The sequence below is a fragment of the Ischnura elegans genome, chromosome 5, assembly GCF_921293095.1.
Source record: "Ischnura elegans chromosome 5, ioIscEleg1.1, whole genome shotgun sequence".
In the NCBI taxonomy this organism is placed as follows: domain Eukaryota; kingdom Metazoa; phylum Arthropoda; class Insecta; order Odonata; family Coenagrionidae; genus Ischnura; species Ischnura elegans.
In genome coordinates, this window is record NC_060250.1 from 127471701 (window position 1) to 127498125 (window position 26425).

General features: G+C 37.8%; 1 protein-coding gene across 2 annotated transcripts; it reads right to left on the reverse strand.

The window, feature by feature from the left end:
- Positions 1-26247, reverse strand: LOC124159534 (next to BRCA1 gene 1 protein-like). Of its 2 annotated transcripts, none has more exons than XM_046535414.1 (12): positions 25955-26247; positions 25584-25646; positions 25374-25415; positions 21638-22072; positions 19921-20147; positions 15082-15484; positions 11455-11572; positions 10197-10306; positions 9986-10076; positions 7928-8254; positions 5594-6207; positions 1-986 (listed from the first exon to the last, which is right to left on the reverse strand). In XM_046535414.1, the coding sequence occupies exons 1-12, from the start codon at positions 26096-26098 to the stop codon at positions 756-758; spliced, it is 2805 nt and encodes a 934-aa protein (XP_046391370.1). In that variant the 5' UTR covers positions 26099-26247; the 3' UTR covers positions 1-755. The 2 variants fall into 2 exon arrangements, with proteins under 2 accessions (XP_046391370.1, XP_046391369.1); XM_046535413.1 differs by having other exon boundaries at positions 5501-6207; positions 25955-26246.
- Positions 26248-26425: the final 178 nt, after the last annotated feature.

Genomic DNA, 26425 nt, shown 5'->3' on the forward strand with positions numbered 1-26425 from the left:
TGCAGTGATAATTACTTTATTTGTCGAATTCATGGATCCCATTAACCCATAAAAAGAGGGACTTGCACTAGAAGGTGAATAATATTTATACACTGACACATCACTTAAGGAAATGTAAGAAAAATATACTCTGAAAAAACAGAATTAAGTATTTGTGAAGGCTATAACAACAGAACAATAAATCAATGATTGTACATAAAATGGTGATAGGACTTTCACTGACTATAGTTCATAAATAATATTGCCACCAAAAGCTTATTACACCTGATCATATTGAGAATGCAATTCCAATTCAATTTCCTGTCAAACAGTTCTTTATTTTGACTCGTCATACTCAATTACCGTGAAAGATTTCAGTTATAATTGTCCATCTAATTTGAAAGTGATAAGCTCTGACAAAATGACTGCATCTTTTAGTCCACACTTCAGATAAAATTACTCTAATTTTTTACGAGAATCTAATAAAACCTTGCACCAAAATATAATATTTCTGAGCAAAGAAATCAAGAGGGTTAGCGAGTAAATGGCACTCAAAATAGAAGCTACTGAAATATTTAAACAGTAGCTGTCACCCAAAACCTTACGCTTAAGTTTCTGATAATGTAAGTGTCATGAAATAAGAATGCAAAAGCAATTTAAGGGTCCTCTACATCATAGAAATAATATCATAAAAGCAGTCATCCAATGGTAAAACATAATGAGAACGTTCAAAACAGGAAATCAGAATGCAACAGGTTAATTCTGACTTAGAAAAATTACGGCTTCCCGTTTAGTAAAGCTTCAATTACTTGAGTTAAATCATGATTATATACTCTCAATAGAGCTTGATTGAGCTCAAGGTCAACAAAGCCCATGTTGGCTAATTTTCTCAGACTGTTAGCCATGATGGCATCAATCGGAGGTGGAGGAGGATCTTCATGATTTACTCTCCGAGACCTTTGACGTCCATTGTCAGGAGACTCACGGTACACAGTCCCAGGAGTGACCTGTAATTAACAGACAAGAGAACATGAAACTTATCACTAGAACATCATTGGATTAAATTAAGGATGGGTCAGTTCAAACTCCGGTTAAGTTCCTTACATTGCTTAATAATCATTTTTTTCGTGTTGTATTGCAATGCGATTTCTGAATCAAGTTGTTGATACCATTATGAAGAGTTTAAGCATAGTTCCATGGATGTAAGTTGGTACCACTATAAGTTGCTATCATTGGCATCATATTTAAAGTGTTTTGTATCCCATTCTAATATCTCCAAAACAAAAGCGCTTACATTAAACTTGCTCACTAGGTAGCACAGTAACATATGTAAGTGCACTTAGCATGCGATGGATGAAGCAAAACCCCTCATCTCTTTGGCCAACAAACTTGCTTATCTAGGCGGCCAAAAGTTAAATGTTAAACAAACATTTAAATTCTTGTTTAACTCATTATGTAAATTGGATTTTCATAAAAAAAGTGAGAATATTTCACCCTAATTTGCATTAAAGGAGGTAAACGCTTCTTTCATGCAAAATATACTAAAGAACACTAGCATAATCCTTTGTATGTACCTTTCAGTAAAATTACAACATCAAATTTCAACAATCAATGGAAAACCATAACTACTACAGGACTAATATCTTCTCGTTCAATCATTGTAAAATCGCAGTGGATAGTTTATTTTTGCCATTAATTACGATTTCTACTCAAACTGAGCCTAAGTCCACTATAGCCAATCAAATATATATACATACATAGTATAATTAGACTTCAGTTTGTACGGTTTGTATGTAATTGCCCTGAGACATTACTAGAAACTATATTATCTTAGCTTTCATCCACAACTTCAGTGCCAATGCTCGAGTCACCTATAGATCTTTGTTTACTTATTTAAATTTTTGTCTACCTTTTGCATGGATTGTATAACAAGGATAGTTTGCATCTTTTTGTATAAAACAAGCCTTCAGCCACTCAACAGCTTCGAGGTAGAAATATAGCAGGCTTTCCTCGAGTATGTGTCGTGGAAAGTTACTCCGGATTTCCACCATGTCAGGTTCTCCATCGCAGCGGAAATCCCACGCAACCTTCTACGAGCATGGTGGTAATTTATCTCATGACAACTTGCCATAAAACATTTTCTGGAATGGCCTGTAAAACTCTCCAGTTCTTCCTAAGCTCAAAAACTGGGGGAAACAAGAATGAAACTGACCCATCCTCACATTACGCTAAATTACATCCTAGGCTACAAAATAAATGAAGCAATAAAAAGACAAAGTCTATGATTCAATTAATCTAGCAGCATAAAGCTAAACACAAATATGTACTTTGAAATTCACAGCCATCACCTCAAATTATATATTTTACCCACAACAGTTGATGACAGCAATTAAAATATAAAAAAGCCAAGCCTGTGGTTAGTGGGGTATCCAGGAATTTCGTCCGGGGATGTGTCCAAAACCAGGGGGGAAAATTATTGAAAAACAGTGTACAAAGTAGAGGATTTTAAACTAAATTTAACTTTTCACAATCAAATAACACTTTATTTGTCAAAGAAGTCTTTTGTAAATTCATGATTTTTCAACATTTTGTTTTCCTTTATGAAGGAAAGTAGTTGTGTTTTTATATTTCGAAGGGCTGAGAAGGGGGTTTGAACCCTCCGGGCCTCCCCCCTCGCTAAGCCTGGGGTGACATTAAATCTACACTGACACATTTAATATATATTAAAACATTGGAACTGCAAAGAGGAGGACCAAGTCTGTCCCATAGCCTTAATTTATGCTGTCACTTTGTTTTTCAATCAGTTTTCAACAATATCCACAACACAACAAAGAGTGCTAAGCGATACATTTATTCCCTATCTTTTTAATAGAGAACTTGAACTCATGATGAATTACATTAAAAATCTTTAATTCCATAAATTATACCATCACAAATATAAATTTTGGTCGACAGCCCTAATTATAGCTTGTTTTCCTGAGAAATTTGAATCACTCTGCCCATCAGCAATGCAAGTGGCTATCTTACCTTAGTAAACCCATTTAATGCATGGTGACTGGTGAGTGGCAGCAAATTTTGTGTCCTACCACAGAATTCTCTATTGTAGTACTTGTATACTAAAGAATTAAATTCACCTCAATGCCTCAATATTTGTACCTTGCAGGACAAGCATTGACAAAACAGGAAATTCCAAAAGAATAGGATTTCAATCACATATTCTGTCATGATTCACAGACTGCTAACAGTGAATAATAATTAATTCAATACAACATGATGTTTAATCCACTGACCTATTGAATTAAGGAGATCCAACAAATCCTCTATGGCCAATCAAAGTATTAAATTCTCCATTTACAATGAGTAACTTGCCAAAGATAATCATAAAAATTTAAGAACGTAATATTGAATGAATAGAAATATTATACGTGGGTAGAGAGCCAATATTTGTTTGCATGCATGGACTGTTTCAAAAAACTGGTGTCAGTCAATTATTAAAATGGTTTTCCTCACCTGCTTTAACAGCTATATTCTAATCTATGCATGCATACTGAATAAAATATCATGCTAGATGACACTACTCATGCAATCAAAGGGCTGTCAATAAATTTTTAGGAACAGTGCTTCGAGTCGGACATAAATCAGACAAAAAGCAAAGCAAACCACCAAACATGAAAATGGACAGCACTCACAAAGGTGGATAGGCATACTCACAGTGAAAATTCAAGATGGAGTCATCCAAGGAGTTAATACTCATTTTGGTGAATGATGCATAATCTCCCATTGCAAGATAATTAGGCTGCATAATTTTTTTAAGTCCAACAGCACACACAGGCATTATTGAGCAATGATCAAGAAATAATTGTCAATGATCGCTTAGTAATCACCTGGATTTATTTTTTTGATCAAACTACAGTGGAAGCCCCTAATAACGAGTACGGGATATAGCGACAAGCTCGAATTAGCGACAGCTACCCAAAGAACCATTTTAAACCCTATGATTTAAATGTAAAATAAATTCGTTTTAGGGTCAATCCATTTCAAATCACCCAGGCTATGTTGCTCAAAATTTTTAATTTTCTTGATTTTTTAATCATGAGTTCCCTATGGGTAGACAGTCACAAAACACTATTTGAAAAAAATTTAGAAGCCATATTTTTTTTTTGGCAGCCATTTTTAAAAGGGCGGCTGGGCAAATTTTGATGAAAAACGTGGTTTGCATAAAGTTAAATTTCGAAGCTATTTTAAAAGATATCAGAATAATTCAAAAACCAGTGAGTTTAGCATGAAATAAGCTATAGGAATTCATTGCTTTAATTGCTCTATCATGAAAGAGAGTCAGTCAAACTCTTTCTGCAAAAACTCGGGAAACATTTGTCAATATTAACTTTTTAAGACCTAAAATTTTTATGAAGGAAATGAGACTCACTAATCAAATTTTATTTCTGTGTTAAATACTTAAATAACTATTTGCAGCATAAGTTTTAGTTCTGAGAATGCACTCCTTTTTTTAATACGGGTTATCAAAAATGGCTGAAAACCTTTTAACGTCAATTTTTGCAGGTCAATATCTAAAAAGGGACTGAGTGAAAACAAGCGAAAATTTTACATAATGTTATTTAGACACATAAAAACATCTCCAAATAATATTATGACTTAGACTCTACTACATTTAGAGTAGTGGAGCAGTGAATTTCAGAAAAAAACGCTACCGTTTCATGCGCTCGTGCAGTGCAAGTGAGCAAACAAGGGCTTGATTAAATAATTAAATTAGCAATAATTTTTATCTACAACAATTACTTTACACATAAAATTTTATTTATTTATGTAGGTCGAAATTCGAAAACTTTAAAAATAAGGACCACCCTTATGTGATATACATCTCCCCAATACACCTGATCAATGAAATATATTTTCCTGATCGAATTTGATTCCCACTCCAGGGGAATGTTTTCTCTGCTATTCTCAGTTTAAAGAGAAAAATGAGGGTGCACCTCTTACACAAATTCCCTATCTACTGGCTCTACCCTCAAGAACCCAGAATAGCTAAGCGGCTTAGCTTGGTTCTCAGCTGGCTTGTGTTTATGAACAAGGTTCTGGAATGATACACACGTGCAACACTTAGATGATGGCCGAAAGAATTTACCAATGCCTCGCGAGTAAGGTCCCCAATGCCTCGTGATATGATTAAGGGGACGCATGCATCCTGTTCGATCAGTCTTTTCTTGTGACTGATTACTCACCCTCTGATTTCTTGTAACTTTGTGGGTCTATAAAGAAGGCCCTTATCATCATTTTCCTATACCTCAAATTTAAACGCTCTACCTCCACCTAAGTCAGCTGAAAAACCAGATTCAGAGATTTCATTTCCTTATTCAATTAGCTCAGAGATTGAGCCTAACTAAGGAAATATTCACTTGCAGCCTATTGCTTGTCATCTTCATTCATTGGAGAAACTTAAAGACAGCCCCTGATTCACCAATAACTCAACTGAATTCAAGAGTGAAGATTATGCAGTACTTACGGTGGTTCCCATTGGATTCTCAAGAATGCTATCAAGAGCTGCAAAAGCTGTACTTATCGCAGAAGAGGTGACATTGATTGCTCCACTGATTACCTCAGACACAATTTGGGGCGGCCGTAAATCAATAGGCCGAGAGCTGCTTGGAGAGGACCTCGGATTACTCTCGGGACGTGGAATGTTGGCAGGGCGTTCAGTTCCCCTATCCCTTTCGCTGCGCCGCTTGTTTTCAAGCGAGCTTGAAGACTCGAATTTCTCGGACGAGGAGCTGGAAGCATAAGTGTGATCCGAAGCAGGCGAGCGGTCACCTGACGATTTTGCCGGGGAAGCAGCTCGTTGCGTAGCTACGGGGCTGGAGAGAGGGGACTGCTTGTTCACAATGATGACTCGTGGCTCGGGATTCTTGCGCTTGGGTGGAGTCACGGCCGGCTGGAATGGTGATGCACTTGGTTTTGGCTGAGGAGGAATCAGAGGCACAGATATCACCTCTCCTGTGTCGTGGGACACTTCTCTTTGCAGTGGTACGCCACTAAAATGGGCGAAACCAGGAGCCTGGGCATTGCTGGCCTCACTGGCGTGGAGTGGATCAAGAAGAGGAGGGGCTGACGGCATGTGCTCTGGAGATTCAGGGGCTTCCTTCGCAGGCGGGGCTTTGCTTTCAGCTACGCACTCCTCTTTTTGCACAGCATTGATTTCTGGGGCTCCTGCATCTGAAATTTTTGATGATTTGATTAAATTACACAGACGACAGTGGAAGATGGCCTGATAAAAAACTAAAAATGAGCATAAATACTACATTGTTCCAGATGTAAAACTTGATCGCACATTTCAGATTCTGTCAAGGATTGACATCATCAAGGGCATTAAAAGATTTTAACACATCAATGCTAGTTTCACTGAAATCATTAAATGGAGAATTGAACTTAAACTCATCTGGATTCACCTTAAGCTTTAGCCCAGATTGAATCAAATTATAAATTTGGTAGTAGCACAGCCATACAAAATTACTTCATATAGATAGGAAATAGTATGTAGGACTATTCACTACTAAGTCTCGACTTTCCGAGATTTGACATTGAATAAAGTAATGCTTGACTTCCACTCAGCTTAGAGATTAATAAGCTCAAAAACATTGTCTTGAGTTTTGAGCTTGTATTGAAATGTTTCCAGGTCTCTGTTGTAGATGACGTATTATTATTTCCGGGTCTTGCAATATGATAAGATGCAGTGAAGTAATAATAACAATTTCATGATGTCATGCCATAAAATATCGAGAGATCTCTTAGTTATACCCCTATAATTGGGAAGATAGCGGAGACTTGGCATAGGGCCTGCTTACAATGAAAGCAAAAAATTTGAAACCTATAAATGTTGGCCACTAAATATTATGGGTAATGTGCACACGCACATACCCAATAATTTATACAATATATTGAAAAAGTTTAAATTTCCAGTCTAAGTGATTCCATATCTACAGATTCGATCGATGGATTTTTCTTCCTCATAGGAAAATCCATCGATCATAGGAAAGGATCGGTAGAATATTAAATGCGTTTCGCTTGGTTTCGCTGTTAGTAGGGCCCACCCGCCTTTGTGACGGTGCGGGATTCCTCGTCCCTTCCCTTCCTTCCCTATCCCCTCCCAGGAGGCGTCGTTGGGCTCTCATCGTGGTGGCGCCTCCTTCCTTGTTGCTTCCCATCCTTCCCCTTCTGGGTGCAGAGGTGATGAGCTAGCGCTTACAGTCCCTGCCCCAGGAGTGTATCCCCGCGAGCCTGCCCTAGGGTTTCGTTTCCACTGTCATGATTCCATGACTAGATTTCCACGATTGACGTTTAGTTGCAATGAAGCACATGAGAGTTTTGCGATAACAGGGTTCCCACTCTACCTAAATGATGAAATTCATGGTTTTTCCAGGTTTTCACGTTTTTTTTCAGGTTTTCAATGTCGTCATATTCATGGTCCGTTTACAAGTCAAAAATAAGACAATCACCGGCCGTATATTAACTGAAAATTAACGTACTTGACATACCCCGCGAATGTAAATGCAGCAATGAAAAGTGATATCTGTTATGACATCAACGTTTGGAAAATTCAGGGCCAACTAAAGGCCCAACCCAACCGCGCTCTTGCCCGGACGCCGAATACCATACCAATCCTTTAATATGCGAATGCCCTTAGGACCTTCTTTCGTCTGAACACCGGACGCTGCTAAGGTGCATTTACTGAATATGTGAGTTTTTCAAACAGGATGTCTTATTTGCCATCCACAGCTCTCAATAATTTAAATGAAGGAGTTAAATTTAAATTAATCATCAATCTATAATCTTTTACGTGTGACTCCCATTCTTTCTTATAAAAACCACAAATTATTCATAAAATCCTGTTAAAATTTCGGTTCTGTCAGTGAACTAACAAAAACACCATACAAACCTGCGGAAGTCAGAGGGATATCAATCCTGAAGCAGGGTGGCATTGGAACGACAACAAAGTTCTCATCAGAATCTGATCCCAAACTGTGATCGCTTCCACTGAAGCCATCGGTTGTGAGGCTATTCAATTCCTCATCTTTCACACCACTGCATGAACACTTGTCCTCTGCAGAAAGTTTCTCATCCTTCATCCATGGTCCAGAGGCCAGTGAGAATCCTTCAGCTTTTTCAGATGGCTCATCATTGTTTGCAGATTCTGATGGAGCTACTTCGGGAATGACGCCCAGATCTATCTCTGAATCCTTATTTCCAGTAACACCGTAACTTCCTACAAGAATATTAACACACAAGAGATGATAACAAATTGTTGAGTACAATAAAGACAATACTTTGGCCCAATTTTTTCCACTTTTAGCTGACCTCCTGCTCAGCCTTTACTTTATATGTAATAATTACAACCACAAATAACTCCTAGGTAGCTCAAAATTTTCAATAAATGAATGATTGTTTATGCTTGCTGCCATTGGTGATAAACTAGATTGGGCCAATGTTAACTTTAGGGTTAGACAACTCACAGTATTTATTGCAATAAGAGTGTATGTACAGTCCTGAGCAAAAAAAATGAACTATCTTCGTGTGGAGAAAAGCAGAACTTATGTCAAAAACTGAGCCTCAGAGGACAGCTCAGTCCTCTAGCATGTACTGCATTCTGCTAGAGTAATGAGCAGCCCTTCTTGCGACAGCGTGTGGCTGAGGATGGACTAGCGACAAGCACTGGGGCTAATTCCAATGCCTCTTTATTTTCTTTCCTTTCATGTTTCAGTGGCTGTGGTTTCGTATGGCTCTTTATGCACATCAAATCCCTAAAATTAATCATAGAATTGAAAAACCAGAGTAATTGCCATCCAACAAGGATAACAATGGAAGCCATGACGAGCAGCTACATTGTATAATCTGAATTCAAGTAGAAACTCTAATGGAAGCAGTCAGATTATGCTTTGGTTCCATCACTGCCATCTGGAAGGTTCCAGGGAAGGGATTGATTGGGCCCACATGGGTGACAATGGCTATGGCCTAATTGGCTAACCAGGGGGAGGTCCCACAACCATCACTAACATCAGAAAATCTGATTGGAAGGATTGTTAGTCAGAAAATTATTCTTTTGGTCTTTTGGTAGATTTTTTGGTTGGGCCAACATTATGGAATCAAAACGTTAATACTGTAAAATATAGTTTGCGTCCAACAAAACATTCAACCTTATCTGAAATGCATGCCACATTTCATCAAAATTGCACAGCCTTGAAATGACATTATAGATCAAAAATGGCGCATGATTAGTGGATATTTTGTGCTGCCATTATTGTTCTATGAGAAAATGAGTATGTATCCATTCAATGGCATGCAATTAGATCTAATTCATGACAAGGGAAATTCAAACTTTGCCTTCCTTTTCCAACGCATTAGTCGGAGATGAAATGACGGCAGTTCACCTCCTGAGTGTGATTTTCACTGGACACCAGGATGGAAGTGAATTAAGAATTGCTTATTTCATGCCTTATTTAATGGTACCTTAAATTTAACATTCTAGCATTTTTAGGTTAAAGTTGATTCTGCATGAATCAATGAACCTTGCAAATTGAACAAGAGAAGGTGGAAGGTCTGAAGAAATAAGAGGGGAATGATAAAAAATGCAGGGAAACTTACGCAAGAGAGTTAACAATGAAATTTCTAAGGCATTAAATGAGGATTATCGTAAGTGCCACCATTCCTGGGAACAGTAAAAATTATACTTCAGGCAGGCATGCTGCCAGTACTCTGTCTCTGACATATTTCGGTAAGATTAGGACTTACCGTATTTTAAATATCCAGATATCCAACATTCAAATATTATCATAATTAGGCCAGAGAAAAAAATGTCCTCAGAAGGGAAACTGAATTTTTCAATGACCCATAGAAATAGTGACACCACTTCAATGGGATACTTTTCATCCCCCATCTCAATCACATGCAAATAAAATAGAAACTAATACCAAAAAATTACTACACTCAGATATCCTACCGTCATCGCCAACTGATGTTGGATGGACCACGACAAACTCGGCTGAACTTGACGGAGACAAACAACTTTGAGAACGAGGACTACCATTTGGCTGAAAAATTAAGTGATCATATTTAGACCAACTTCCTCAGAGACAATAATTTTCACACATCTATTGCTAAAAACTCCAATTTCTCTTAAGGCATATAAAGGTAACATAAGACAATCCTACCTCTTCATCTCTTTGAATAAGATCCACAGACACTACGCAGCTCAATCTTCCTCCAAATCGAACATTATTGTGATAGAAGTGCCAATGGGACTCAAATACTCCAGGAAACACTGCAAATGAAGAATAGAATCGCAAAATCATGAACATATCCTAAGACAGGAAATTCCATTGAAGTGAGACGGAAAATATCTCCAAAATTAATTTCAATTTAAAATAAATTCATAATAAATTAAAATTTTGAATTAAATTAAAATTTTAAATAAATTTTTCGATCGTCATGGGTCATCAGGGGGGAGGAGAGCAGGTGTTAACCACCTCAGAAATTAAGCCATCACAACTAAACCAATTTTCTAAGAGAAATTAGTAATAAAACATTGGTTCCAAAAAAACTCCAATCCAGGCTTTAGTATAATTATATTTAACCTTTAATTATTTCTCACAACAGTCCTCAACACACTGTAAACAGTTCTGAGCCAGTGTCTGATCTGTTGGATTTACAGACTTCTTAATATAAACAACTTTACAGTTACCACAGTGAGTTGTACCACACAGATTGTATGCTACTTCGAGCAATAGGTATCATTCACCTTTCCTGCAATGGCAGTGGATATATTCTTCTGCATTCAACTTTTTGGAAACCTTCAATTGGAGACTTTGCTGGGATTCCTTAATAGCCAGTCTACAGACTTAGCAATTTTTCCCTTGAGTGATTCAAGAGCCTATCTAGTGACTTCCTAACTTATGGCATGAGAGTCTCCTCTAATTGTTCATTTGCGTCGCCATTCCCCAACCATTTTCTCTCCGGATGACACGTTAGACTTTTTCATTAGTGGCCTTAGTGATGACAACCCGGTTGCTTATATCTTTTGATTGTTCTCCCATCCCCCCTTGATTTTGCCAATGGAGGACAAAACAGCGGTTTACTATTGATATATAGCCACCACCATAAGTGAGATAACATAAACACGGCAACCCTTCATTCTGTTACACAGGTATCAGACAGTAAAACATGCCTCTTAGCCTAACCGTTCGTGGGTTAAAACCTGTTCTCCTCCCCATATAGGATCACCATAGACAATCGAGGAACCAGTTTTGGAGATATTATACTTCCAACTTTAATTGGAATTTGGTTTTCCTTTCTAAGGAAGAACTCACTTAAGCCCATTAGTTGCTCAACTTAATTATTGTAGTAAAATTAGAGCTGGCACTCAGCCCTGAACTCACAGATTTCATATCAATCGAATGGAAATCATCTTACTTGGAGAGGTATAACTGATTGCAATTTCTCCCTCTTCTCCTGGAGCAAGAGGTGGACACTTCATGGAGGAAACCTCAGGTGTCAGCCCAGCATTTCCCCAAGACAGCTTCACTTCAGTCTGCAACACAATTTAAAAAATAAATACCATGAAAATCTGAATATGAGAGCAAGAAAAAAATTTGAGACAAGTAACATCAACAAAAATATCTTGAGTAGAAATGCAACATCTTAAACACAATATCATAAACACGTAAGCAACAAAAGTTTGCTACAGTAAACTCTCGATTATACGAAGCAGGATTTTACGAAGTTTTCGATTATACGAAGTGATAGTGCGGTCCCGGCGAAAAGCCTATGGTAAATACATGGTGCTATTCGATTATACGAAGTTTCGATTATACGAAGTTTCGATTATACGAAATGTTTCGAATTTACGAACCTCGGAACGGTCCCAGGAGCGAAAGGCATTCGTTTATACGAAATCTGGCGAAATATTTGTCAACAAAACTAGTTACGCCGGCGTAAGTAGCTAAAAAAAATCAGCGCTTCCAACTGTGGTTCATCAAAAGTGTGAAATCGTAAATGATAGTGCAACTTTGGAGAGAAAGGGTTCGCCTAAAACCTCACGGTGGGAATTTAGGGGAAGTAGGAGTTAAGTAAAATATCGCGACTTACATAATGCCCCTATTTACGTGCCTATTCGTAAACATCACATTGACAATACTTCGTAGTTTAACATGTCAGGAAGGTCGCGCGGGGTATTTCGTGCACTCCTAATTAACCCTTTACTCTGCTGTGAACGTACCTGGTACGTTCGCAAGGCAGGCTGCTGTGAACGTACTTCGAAGACTACTTGACTACTTTTTGCAGAAGCACTTCGAAGGGTCCCCAATCCGGGACCCTTTCCTCGACGAGCTCACCCTCGCTGGCCCCTCTCTCTGACCCTCTGAGCGTGGGGCCTTTCTCCCCAAAAGTGACCGCTCTGACTGCATTTTGAAAATCTATCAATCAATGCCATCATCAAAAATAATTGTTTGCATCGCACTCCTGCCTATCAGGCATTCAAGTATGTTTCTGAACCGTGTTTCTGTGATGAGGAGTAACGACTTTGTTAACTTTGTTAAAATGGCCAAGTTAATAAAATTGCCATTTTTCATCGCAGAAACACGGTTCAAAGACGTACTTTATTTCCTCCACTACAATCGCCAATTGCTGAGAATCGGCCGGATTCCCTTTGATAGTGCATCATGAGGATGTTCTCGAGGTTGGAAATTGATACAACTAGCCTACTAGTAATTCTACTGCTATAATATCACGGCTATGGTTGATTCGTTACGTTATACCTTCAGGAAGCTGCAGCGGATAAAATCGCGGAGGAGATTAGAGGCTTAAAAGATGATTTTGAAACATAGTAATTTCACCAAATAAAAAAGAAGTACCTGCTGCCCTCCAAACATTAAGATATATTGATCTGGCTAACGAGTTAGGTCCCCATTTTCATTCCCATTTATGCAAGTGAGAAACCATGGTGGAAGCGGCGATGGAGAAGGGCAAAAAGGAAAAAAATAATTGATATTTTAGTAGTATCTTTTAGTGCATATAATAGCCTTCCTGAATAAACAACTTAAATATCTTAAGTATTGGGCTCTATTAACCACCAACTTATTTTTCAGGCTACTCGTAATGAAGACGCACTTCTAACCGTGAACTTTCTTCTAGCGCGTCTCCCCGTTTTCCCATGCCGAGAGATCTATCTTTCCAAAGTCGTTGTTTACTTCCTCCCGCGGCCTTCTGCTGATCTTACTGACACCCATCTTACGCATCCCAAACCCCTCCTTCCCCAGCATTTCCCATTCACTCCCTCCCCCCTAAGGTGACTGAGGTCGAGTGCGTCCCAAAAAATACGGCCCCCAAACTTAGACCGAGGCAGAGCTGAAGGCCATTTCCCCACCCTTCTTTCTCCTGCCCCCTTCACCACTGTTCACCTCTCCTTTGTGCTGACCACAATTCTTTCCTCAGGCAATCCCCATCCCACTCTTATTCACCCCACCCACTGGGAACGTTCCCCGATTGTGGAGAAGGGCATGGTTCATCTTTACCTGCAACGGGGGTAAGTTATTAACCGGAGAGAGGCTGAAGAAGTATCTTCCACTTTCAGGGAAATGGTGCCGCGCTTATAATTCTCTCTCTTCTTCTCTGCTGACGTTTCAATTGAAATTATTTTCTTTGCTCTTTCCTCACTACATTTATTAACGATTATTGCGCAACTATTTTTTCGTGCTAAAGCTAAGAAAATATTTTCTCTACGTCAATGATTCTTTGCATAACTTTCAATACGGAGGAGAAAGGGACATGGAAAGTAAATGAGGTGAATGTACAGGTTTTTCGTATCATTTTTGGGAATTCACGCAAGTGAACCAATACTTCACACACGTTTAGAAATGATGAAACATCTCTTGTAGAAAAACAATCAATGCGGATAATAACGTTTCCCCTCTTTCTTTCTCCGATAATGGAAGATGTTTCTCCTGTCGTTTTCGGGTTGGAACCTTGCTCCAGTCGGCATAAAAGAAGAGAGAGAAATACTATATGAACATAGCACTTCACACCCGGTATGAAGAATATGGTCCGGATGAAGAATAAAGTCTTTCGTAGCAACGTCTGCGAAGATGATGGAGCACAGTATCCGGACGGAGAGCTCAAACAGAATTTACTTCAAATATTCGCCGGATGATAATCATATCCTACGTAATTTAGAATTGTAACTGAATCTCAACAAAAATAACCTATGGAAAATATAGCACATTCAACTGAATGTACAGAGTAACTCGAAATATTAACTTACGAAGGTTATTTTGGAAACGGGTGGAGGCCCTCGTTTTTCTTTTTTTTTTCTCGTCACTGAGTGATAGAGGGCGGCATAAATGGCGGTTAGGCCGGCTGCCGCTAACATTCCGTGAGTGCTGGAAACAAATATCTATCTTACGCGAACTTAATAGTTGTTATTCGCTCCTAACCACAAATTTATAACATTAAATTCTTATAATAAACTTTGCTATTCATTATTTGATTACGTTTTCTAAACTGGTCGGGAATTTCTTAAGCGATCGTTGATGTTGAAGTATGAACAAGAAATGGGAATTTTATGGTTGTATAATTATTTAACGATTTTTCACATCATAAATCAATAACAAAAAGCCTTTTCTATGAATTATACCGAGAATAACCATCGAAAACATTTAAATAAGACCACTAAAGGCAAAAAACGGTGGAAGAAACAAAAGCAAACATTTTTTCGTGACTTATGAAAAAGGTTTGAATTTACGAAACTCGATTTTACGAAGTGCCAATTTTCTGGTCCCATTGACTTCGTAAAATCAAGAGTTTACTGTATTATGAAAAATTTTCTATAGTCCTGACAAAATTTACAAGAAAAAGTAGAGAGAGAAGGTTTGTTATCACAAAATTTCAGGCTATAAATGAATTATTTTGGCAAGGTGTTAACATGTGTTCCTAATAAATTAAGAGAATGCAAACAGTATACCATTATTTACATTTTCATCCATATTCCAATATTTCTTCTTTGATTGACAGACATTTCAGTGAAATTAATAAGTAAACTCTCACCTCATCAGTCCACTTTACTCCACCAGAATTTGTGACTTTCCAAACTTTGGTGAAGTTAGAGTTGCGTTTCACAGTCATCATGTGCATGTCATCATTGTTGAGAGTTACTCCAACTGGAGCGTTTCCCAGAGGAGCAGCAGGAACGGGATTTTGAATCGGCTCGCTCACGCTCACTTTTTTCTTTGGGACTGAAACGACTTCTGGTTCTCTTAGCTTGTTGAAATGTCCCCTGTCCATCCTAGAGCCCTTGCACCCAGCCAATTCCAACCTCAGCCTGGAGAGACATTCCCTTTCCTTCCGCTCTGCAATCTTCCTCGTCTTCTGTTCCAGTTTCTCTTTCTTATGGTCCAGCTTCCTCTCACGCCTGTCCAGCTTTTCTATTTTTCTCAGAATCTTACTATCCCTGGCAAGAAAAAATTATCAGACATGATTAAGATATTCACTAAGTACCCTCCACACCATAAAACTCTCCTCCTGACCCTGGTAAAGTCAGACACTAAATAACCACCCCAACTTAACCTTCCATAATCTCCTTTTCTGTGTGCATACGCTGACTTGTAAATGTACCTTGATAATGATTGCCTGGCCGTTGAAACAAGACTCGGGCATGCAGTTTTTATAATGGGGACCCAAGTTGATGGGGAGAATAGCTATTAGCTTAACTCTGAAAGGTGGAAAGCTTTTATTTTTAACATAACGGGAGTTTAAGGGAATGCCCTCAGTGAATAACTTTTATCGTTACACATCATGTAATCATTGAAGTCTAATTCAAGACATAAAATACACCACAGTTCCTTTTGACTCACAAATGGCTTAGCACCATTAGATCACATTAAATACAAATATTTTCCGGTGTTGTAACCAGAAATGGGAGAGCAAAACGTAACGTGAAGACAAATCACACTTCTTGGGAGTCAAGGGTCCCGGCACTGTATTCGCAGAAGAATGCCAATAGGGAAGCACTGCCCGGTTGATTTCTTCTACTCTTGCTAAAATTTCATCGGAATATTCTTTTTTAATGAGTAGATATTCAAAGAGGGTAGATTTTTCTAGGCTCTTAGGCTATTTCTGTTCATTCATCGCTCGCAGTTGTAACAGCATTTGCGCGTTTAGTTAAACTGCTCACTTTGAAAAAGAGATGTAAACACTGGAAAAATCTTAATTTCGGGATATCCAAAGTCCCACGTGTAAGCACACATGGGATACCCTGGGATATCCCGAACCATACCATGAATAATTCCATGGTATGGTATTTTGAGGAGGTAACTGAATGTTGAGGTTGCTTGCGCCATGAGGTAAGGGTAGGGAGGGAATGTTCGGTAGAAACCCTGTGTTGGCATTAGGCAGCTCGTAACGAAAGGCACCAAGGGGACCATGGCTTTAAGTCCCAACTGCCAAACAGGAGTGATGCACTGGGAGTGCCTTTCACGCAACACTCCAGCAGGGACAGGGCCATCTCTGGTAAGTATCTGCCACTGCCAGGAATTGAGCCCCTGCCCACAGGGTGTTACGACTTCGTTATACATTAGTGAAAATTTTCTCCCTAATAATGGGGTTAATTTGGATGACTTTCCTTGGTTATCTCATTTCTTCGTTCTCCAATCTTGGTTTGTGTACAGGTAATAAAATGAATTGCCTGAAAACTGCTGTTAATAATCCAACTGTTCTCAAAAATTGGCTTCTTTCTTTCATAAACAAGGTTCTGCTATATGCTATTAATTCTTTCCCTCAATAATGTAGTCCCAGGCTAAAAAACAATTATAAATTATAAGGTATCAATAACATACACAAACATGTAGACATATTGGTAGTAAACTAAGGAGAAGCCTTTCTCTATGCTTCTCCTAGACTTCCATGAAAATTTCCCGACTACTCCAGAATTTCAAAATAGCCTGACAATTTCAGGTTTTCCCCGATGATACCACCCAGTATATTAGCATGACATGCTTGCATTAATGATTATTTTACATGTATTTTTTTAAGTTATAGTTTCTGACACTCAGAAAATGGTAGCTCCAATCTGAATACGAGAACAAGAAAAAAATTTGAGACAAGTAACGCCAACAAAAATATCTCGAGTAGAAACACAACATCTTAAACACAATATCATAAACATGTATGCAACAAAATTTTGCATATTTGTACATTCCATTTCCATACAAGGTAATAATGGCCATTATTAAATGCGCATCGCAATCCAGTACTTAACCCATTGGCTTAGTATTTTTTCAGCGTTTCCCTTACCGAGGATTACGACTTATATCAGTCAAATTATTTAAATGAATAATATTTTTTATCTATGCATATAATGTTGCTATTTACTTGAAAATTTCACTTATCTACAATGAAATAATTTTGAACGTTATTTAATTTTTTGTTACAAGAATTTTGAATTTACAAAGCGATATTATTAACAATAGCAAAATTGTAACTTTTTACAACAATTGTTGTAATAATGCAGCAAAATGAAATTTTGAAGGTAAAATTGGAAAAAGTAATAGTGATATGTGTGTTTTTATATATATTTCTTTTTAACAGTGATCAAGTCACTGATATGGAAACAATCAAACGTTGAATTCATTTCAGGAAATCTGTAAAAAAAAATTTGACTTTTCAGTTCCTTGAGTAAAAGTTGCCATCGTACTTTGTTTTTATGCGTATTTAATGTTAAATGTATTTTCTGGTTGGTAGGTACTCTGAACAATTATATAAATTAATACTATTTAATGTAAATTTCGTTACCTTCATGGTTTTTTGGTATGAAAATCCTTGAAGCATTCGGGTATTTGAAGAGCAACACAGTACTGCTTACAGTACCACTGACTTTAACTATATTTCAAACTGGAGACAGTATCCTGAGGAACTTTCACAAATGTTGTAAAACTTTATCCCAAATCTACCTCTCTTGTTGGGGTTATACTGTCTAAAACTAAGTCTGCCGCGAAACTTCATAAGGCTTTCATCAACAGCAAGATTTTGTGAAGGGTAGACTGAAATTTTATGTTCACGTAGGTACTGAATGATGGGAGAAATTTTTCTTAGCCTGTCATTTTCATCGAGAGTTGAATTATCAGTGAAATGCAAAAATTTAGACAGCAATAGAAAGCGTCAATAGGGCATTACTTTACGAAGAAAGGAATTTCAGTGACCACTCGCGGACTCCAATACTTTTGAATTTTATTTTTCTTCACCTGAGCCATCAAAACACACAATGCAAAATATGCTCGTAATTCTTCAGCAGTGGTTGGAAACCATTCGCCCGTCAAACTACTTCTGCGATTCCTCGCTGCATTCAAAAAAGTTTCAGCAAATCTGTTAGTCTGTTGGCAGATCAAATCCCAAAAGTCAAGTTGCAAAAAAGCGTAAAAAAAGTCCTGTTCATTGGTATTTTCCGGTAAATGCCGAAGCACTCTCGAGTTTATGCCAGGTGCACCACAAAAATTAAACTATTTCACGAGGTTATTACTTACATGTATTCCACATGCAGCTGTTTTCCTTTACTTTTTTTCTTGACTGGTTGACGCTCAACCTCTTCTTCACTAGAGACCTCGCTACCTGTCTCACAGTCCGTGGTTTCATTGGTGCTCTCCCGCTCATCGGACGAATCTTCATCACCACTACTCATACTATCACTCTCAAACAGAGCATTCTCGACATCGGTACTCTCACAGTAATTCACTTTTCTGCTTGCCATTTTCGCAAGGAGCACAAACACCGACGAAACAAAGCCTTACGTGCTTCCGAACTGACCATCTGAATGCCAAACCCAGGGTTTATATAGCCGTTGAGAAGAGAAGAATGTCTTACAATGTGATTAGTTCTGATAATGAAACGTGAGCAACAAAGTTCTGAGTAAGAAGCAAATTGATAGAAAAAGCAAACGATAACAAAGTAATTGCTTCTCACCAATTTTCAACCCAGAAAAGAAGGTTCTCAAATAACTGCGTATTATAATGACAGAGACATGAATCCGATATCAAAACACAATTGTCAGCAAAGTATAAAGAAGTAAAACACCTGTATAAGGATCAGGTTAGGCACCTGCAGTGGAAGTGAAACACAACACTACGTCAACATTGATAGTACACCGATAGGAGATTTTGAAAGGGAGACGGGCCTCTGCGGCCATCTGCGGGAGAAAGAGAGGTTCATAATCCGAAATGAACTGCTCACTTGCAAGGCAATAATACTAAGTGAATCGTGAAATTGATAACTAGACATTACAAAGTAATATCATTACAGTCGTCTGTCAGTCTTGTCATAAACACACGAAGCAAAATTTCAGTCATTTCAATGGGTGCGTCAGATTCCACGAAAACGAAGTCGTCTCGTTTATGCGTCCTTCTTATCGTCAGCAGAGATGAATAGACAGTCAAAAAAATCTCCTCTGATAAATACTTAAGGTAATCACTTTGAAAACAATTGCATAAACAGTGAATAATAAGTGCCTATGAAAGGCAACGGGTAGGCCTTCATCTGTAAGTAAAGATAACTGGCGGAAAGACGCACCCCTTAAAAATGGCAGTTATATATTGCGAGGTAAAGAGTAAAAATACTGTAAAATGATAGCTGCAAATGCATTTGACCTAAAGAACAATGTTTCTGTGATGCAAATGTTAAGATTTCATCTAAATATTTTATTCCGTTGATTAATTAGGCGTGTTGAAAGACAGCGCTGCATTCAACCGGCGAATCGCCGGCTCTTTAGTTTACGGCAAAGTCCCGCAGGCCGGCGAATCGCCGTCTCTTTAAGCCAATGGGTTAAGTAGTACTTGGATGGAGATTCTGAACACATAAAATACCCTTCTCTTTTGAAAGACAATGCAGTAAAGTAAATACCTGATTTCAAATTTTGGAGCTCCATCAGAGGATGATTCTCCATCGGAAGTTTTCTTCTTGGTTTTAGTAACAATCCATGCGTTGCTCTCGCAGCAAAGGCCAGGATTTGAAGTCACTGATGTAGATGGAAAGATGACTGGCTGTGTCTTCTGCCCAACCTCCAGCAGGATTTTCTTCATCTGAGTGTTCACATTGGCAGTCACCTCACTAATTATCTCAGACTTCATCTGCATCAAAGGAATGGAAATGGTGTCACCAAGCTGGAAGAAACTTCTGTTCACCAGTCGAGGGCATTCTAACATGGTTTTGGGGCCAGGAGTGCTTCTTTACAGGCATGGGATTTGAATTAACCCTTCAATTATTATTAGAGATCCTAGATTTTGGTAAATAAAAACCTCAGAAAGTGGTAAACAGGACAAAAATCAGTATAAATATTTAGTTTGCAATAAAATCGGTAAGTAATATCATTAAATAAAACCTTTTTGGCTAACAAAATGATCAAAATGGATTCAAATAAAAGAGGAGAAGTTGGTAGAAGCAAAAGTAAGATGTGTGGGTCATAACTTGGTGGTTCAGGGTTGTACCCTGGTGGGTAAATCTGATTATGGTGGACAATATTTCACAAGCACACAGACAGAGGCCAAAAAAATTTAAAATTGGGATTACTTCATGTTTTTCATTGATATGGTAATTTTTTAGTTCCATATATACTTAATTCTGGTTTCTTATTACCTGCATCTCTGGGGGTTTCTTAACAAAATTTTAGCACATAAATTCTGCTGTGATCATATGGAGATCATGAAAATATCATTCACTCCTTGATTTATTGGTTATTTATTTAAACTCAGTGGTTGGTTAGCATAGGTAAGGTTAGAGCTCTCCCAGACTAAGCCCAGGCAAGTGAATATCACACGCTCGTGGTTAGGGGTCAGTTCCTTTCCCCTTGGATTTGAACCCATCAATTAGCAAACAAGTGCTCTACCCACTTGACTACCACCCTCCCCTCTTTGAACATAACTTTTCCCAGATATGAAAAAATAATGGCTGACCTCATACTGTTCACAAACATTTTAGAAAGCATCTTAATGCATGGTTTTCTATTTTTCAAGTGGCATACAAGCCTTCATAATTGCTTCTTTTTTATCATAGTTCAAATGCTTTCTTAAAAGTTCAATTTTTTTTATTTTTGAAAAGAGTGCAGAGAAATCTGTTGTGTGGATGGTTCAGCTGCTATGGAATTTTTCTTTCTTGTGCTTATACATACCTTTTAACAAGCTTTTCTGGCACAAAATGACAATTATAAATCGAATATATCCTAGAATTACAGAAATTACTTTGGGCATAGTCTGACCGAATTATCAATTAAACCATTGTGGAGTCAGGAACTGTTCAGCATTTCCCCCCTTCTTCCTTCCTGCAGACAGCGAAATTTTTTCGGCTCCAGCCACCTCCCACGCATCAGTTAGTGACCATTTTGAGTTAGTGTGACCAACTGCAACGCAGTGTTGTATTCTGCGGGATAACTACACTATTTATTGCCATGCTCAGGGTTTTCAACTTATAAACAAATTCAACTTACGAACAAGGTCTCGGAGCACATGCTGTTCTTATGGAGAGGACTAAGTGTATTTGGGTAAACCAATTCCAATAATTATAACTTTTTCATTCTGGTAAACCTTTCCCGCATGACTTACCAAAGTAGCATTAGGAATATTACCTTTTTCATGTACTTTTTGAACCAAAGAGGGGGTGAATCACAGCTTTGAAGTGGGCAGAATATATCTTTGGCCTTCGGCTTGGTCTTCACTTTGCAGGATGCACCGCTGACTCTGATTGGTTCCTCCCCAGATGAAGCATGAGGTGAATCACAACTTTGAAGTGGGCAGAATATATCTTTGGCCTTCGGCTTGGTCTTCACTTTGCAAGATGGACTGCTGACTCTGATTGGTTCCTCCCCAAATGAAGCATGTGGTGCATCATGGTCTTCACCACTCGAATTGATCCTCAGTCTCTCCTTGAAGAAACTGGAGGACTTGAGGTAGATGGGATTGTTCAAAAGCTCCATTCCTCCAGAAGAAGCAGCAGCTTGGTCATCCTGCTTCTCAACCTTCAGCACTATCTTTTGCTGGAAGGCCGCTTTCCTTCGAGCAAACTGAAATGAAAAAGGATATGTACTAAGAAATTAAAGCATAACTGTAGAACCCCACCTTAACCATCATTTCACTTTAGAATCAGCATGATGAGATAGGCACCCCCCCTCAGTCAAAATTACTCAAAGCATGAACTGCAAATATCTTTCCTTTACTTAAAGTAGCAACAATCTTGAGCACATGGAGCAGTTTAAACTATTTGGGAAGCACATGAGTAGTATATGGACACACTAGTTACCATATGAAGGTACCAGGAATAGAACTGCATTAGCAAAGGAGGACACAAACAGGAAAGATATGATGAGAGTACATATTACAGTGTAAGATCATAAGGGAAACACTAGTGGCAAGTCTTATCTTGAATTTAATGCTTTGCAGTGCAAAAACATGGGGTCCTTAGTAAAGAGGACCATAAAAGATTGGAAGACTTAGAAATTTGGAAGTGGAGGTTGATGAAGAAAGTTAAATGGAGACAAAAAGGAACACGGAATATCTAGATATTGTGGGAGAAGGCATTAAAATTGTAGAGGAAATAGGAAGGAGACTGAGGGTTTGAATGGATCACGTATTATCAACGTCAGCCCTCCTGTGATGGAAAGCCTTGCGAATTCTTGCGAGCCTTAGAGCTGCAATAAACCTAGCCACTGACCACATCAAAATGATGGTTATGTGGGGCCACTTAAGGAATGCTGGTCCAGAATATGAATGGATGGGAGGCTGCCTCTTCCTTAATTGTGATGTGCTTGTGTCATGTCTTCAAGAGGCAGGTGGGTAAATCAAGGGGTGTGTACGATGGACCAATCCAATTAAGAATCAGGTCAGGAACAAGAAGAGACAAAGAAAGGTAGTTCAAATAATGGTGTCATGAAAAAAAAACACTTCCTGAATGGAAGAGGGCTATTCTATCAACTATCTCTTCCCTGAAAACATGGGAGCAAAATCAAATAGGTTTCATAAACTCATTCCTTTAAAGGAAAACATTTATCAAGTAAAAGAGGGTAGAAAGGTGTCTTTGCCCAGAAAGTCATCTAAAACCATCAACTCAATTCCTGAGTGAGAAATTTTATAATCTTCTATACATAAAATGTATCCTTTATAGCACTTTTGACTTAGTGGAAATACATTAATAGAAAAAAAATAGATATGCATGCTCATAATTTGACTATGCCAACAGGCAAGACAGAAACTAGAATTCTTAGCAAGGGGTAAGGATGTGTTTAGTTTTAAGAAACATAAAACATAAATAAATATGGCTAGGCTGGAGAATTTCAGGAAATCAGCATTTGGCAGACAGAAACTAATGTGGGAAAGTGGTATGAATATGACAATATGCAGCAGTCCTCGATAATTGTGATTCATCACTCCAAATTTTGGAAAATTGGTCCCCAGTATTGCCAGCCTATGTCACTGAACACCCTTGGTCTCCTTTTGTGAGTAAACATATCATCATAGTAAGGAAGTCTTGAAAGTGGCTTGAGGTAACTCTGAGGTCAAATTATACATGTTGGTCAGTGAAGGACAAAGGCTGTGGTAGTGGAAGTCACAGGCAACTAGTCTTCAATGTGCCATTTGACAAGTGTCAAACAAAATAAATATTTAGAGGAATCTCAGCTTGAAATTGTGGTTACAGCGTGAAAGCATACCTACTACTTCATTTTATCTTCAGCACATCTTCAATATACTCGGAGAAAGGCAAAATTGGAGTGTGAACAGCAAGTAAGTTCACAAATGATCTGCTAGAAATTAATGTGTTAAATGCAGGTGAAGAAATTAAGTGGGACCTCCATTTTTCCATATTTCATAGCAAAAAAAAATATTGAAAGAAAAACTCAATGAATACCATTCTCCTAAAAGACGCAAGAAATCTAGAATAGGTATAACACGAATCTTAATGTATTATAAGACTACAAAATACCCACTGACCCATTGACACAAAATATGACTACCATCACAATGCCTTTGGAGTACAAGGGTCTTAATAATAACCCAATAGGATAGGAAAAAATTTAAAATCTTGTACAAGTGAAAACATTTTTACATGTTTAAATAGGAAAACGGAATTTTTTTTCTTCCACATAGTACATTTTACTTCCTAAAAATGAGAGAAAACTGCCAACAATCTCCAGCCTTAGACTACAACAAGGAAAAATAAGTAAAGTATCTAAATGTATCAAAGATTTCTTTTCCCTCACTCTCCATTCTGCAAATTACGCATTTCAACATGATTATTTTACCATTGAATCTCCACATTGAGATTGGTAGCTAAAATGAATGTCAGTACTGCTAATGGTGAAGAAGCATATTCAATGACATTCCTTTCCTAAATATGCTTTAATTATAGACTTAAGGCATGTTTACACGGTACGTTAACACGTACGGGTTAATGTCTAAATGTATGAACGCGAGAATGAACGCCAAAATGAACCGTGTATCTACCCAACTTGTGCGAATGCATGCACAGAAAATAGAACCTGTTCTAATTTGGTTCATGCATTTGTACATGTTCCATTCCGGTCCACAAAAATCATTCACACAAACGTACATTAACTCATACGTGTTAATGTATCGTGCAAACAGGCCTTTACAGTCATCTTTCAGCCTTTTTTTTGAACTGCATACCTGTACTTTACAACCATGAAGCTTAATAATGTATTAGTATTAACCAATTAATTAATCAGCTTAAAGAATTCAATTATTTATCAACTCGCTGATCAGAACAATAAAGTAACATAAGAAGTAATTCCAATACCATAAAATAAATGGGAACGAAATTGTATAATGGTTTTCAGCAAATGCAAAAATGTTGCTTGTCAAATGGTATGAACTTGCATTCCAAGAGATCATCGAAGAATATTTGCTACAGAGCCAGCAATCACAATGAAAAAACAAGGCCAATGCTAATTCTCCCGTATTTGTTTAAAAGAAACAAATCCGTTAACAAATCAATCAACTCGTTGTATGTGAGCATTTTCAATTGAAAGAGAAAGTGGCATAATTTGCAGTGACATAGCATTTAATTTCATGACTTGATGACTAAACTGGGATAAAATGATCAAATTCATATTTCAATACGCTTAAATTAGGTAAATGCACACGTGAGTATCAAAGCAATAATTTTCCACTTCGTTCCCATGCCATCCGTTTTTGTAAGCATGATGTTAATATTTAGTAAAGCAGTTCAATTAGTAGAAGTTTAAGAGAGAAAACGGCCATAGCGTATGCAGAAAGTACTCGAATGCCTTCACATATAACATGCTGGAAATAAGCAACTAGGCGCTACAAAATAAATGATATGAACCTCACCTTCAGAGCTTCTTGAAACTCGAGATCGCTATCGATGGGGATCTGAAACAAATTAACGTATAAACAAATCATTGAAAAAAATTTATCTCACTAAGCGCACACAATTTCATGAATGATGACATCATAATAGATTCATGCCACACCGTTATAAACATAACAGAAGAAATTAAAACAACTACAAATAATATTATAACAAGAAGACCTTCGTACCTCATCGCCATCACTGTCGACATAAGAAATAGATATATTCCCCAAATTCCCCAAGGCTTGACACTGAAATAAAATGTAATAACAAACATTATCTTGCGTACTGCCGCTCTACACTTACGCAGTCGATCAAAAACTCGTGTCATAAAAGTAAATACTTCGAAGAGTTTTCTAAATGCTACAGCTCACAATAGACAAAAAATATTAAATGCATGCCTCCTATTTACAACAATAGTAAGCTAATTAAAATACACTCACGAGCAGAGATACAAATAAACTAAATCCTGAAAAACGCTTTCGCATTTAGGATGCACACCCAAGGATATCAATTACTAGTAGAATGTAACTAGATGTAGATATTATAAAATACTGACCAAATATGGCTTAAAAGTAAACCAGTCCAAAGACGTATCATCAACTTCCCAGATGCCTATGCTGGCAAACTCCACTGCATTTCCAGATTTTGTTTTCCATTGCAAATCGAAATAAATTCCTTTGGTATCCATATCCTCAGACATTAATGGTTATTGGTATTTTTAGCATCCAATAACAAACAATCGAGGGTTTCAACTGCACGATTCCCCCTTCGTCAATAAAATAAATACCAACGTCGCAATCAGCTGGTACCCGTCCACAATCAACAAGGTTGACTCTTGGACCGAGATCATAGGTCGAAATAGGCAGGTCGAAATAGGAACAATAAAAATCGAGCCTACGTCACGTACTTTCTCTATTTTTTTTAAATAAATAAATAAAGCAACTAGAAACTTTAATCCAACATAAAAAATTAAGAAGTGAGAGAATCTTCTTTATATTTATTTCATTTCGCAGTAATTATGTGTCAC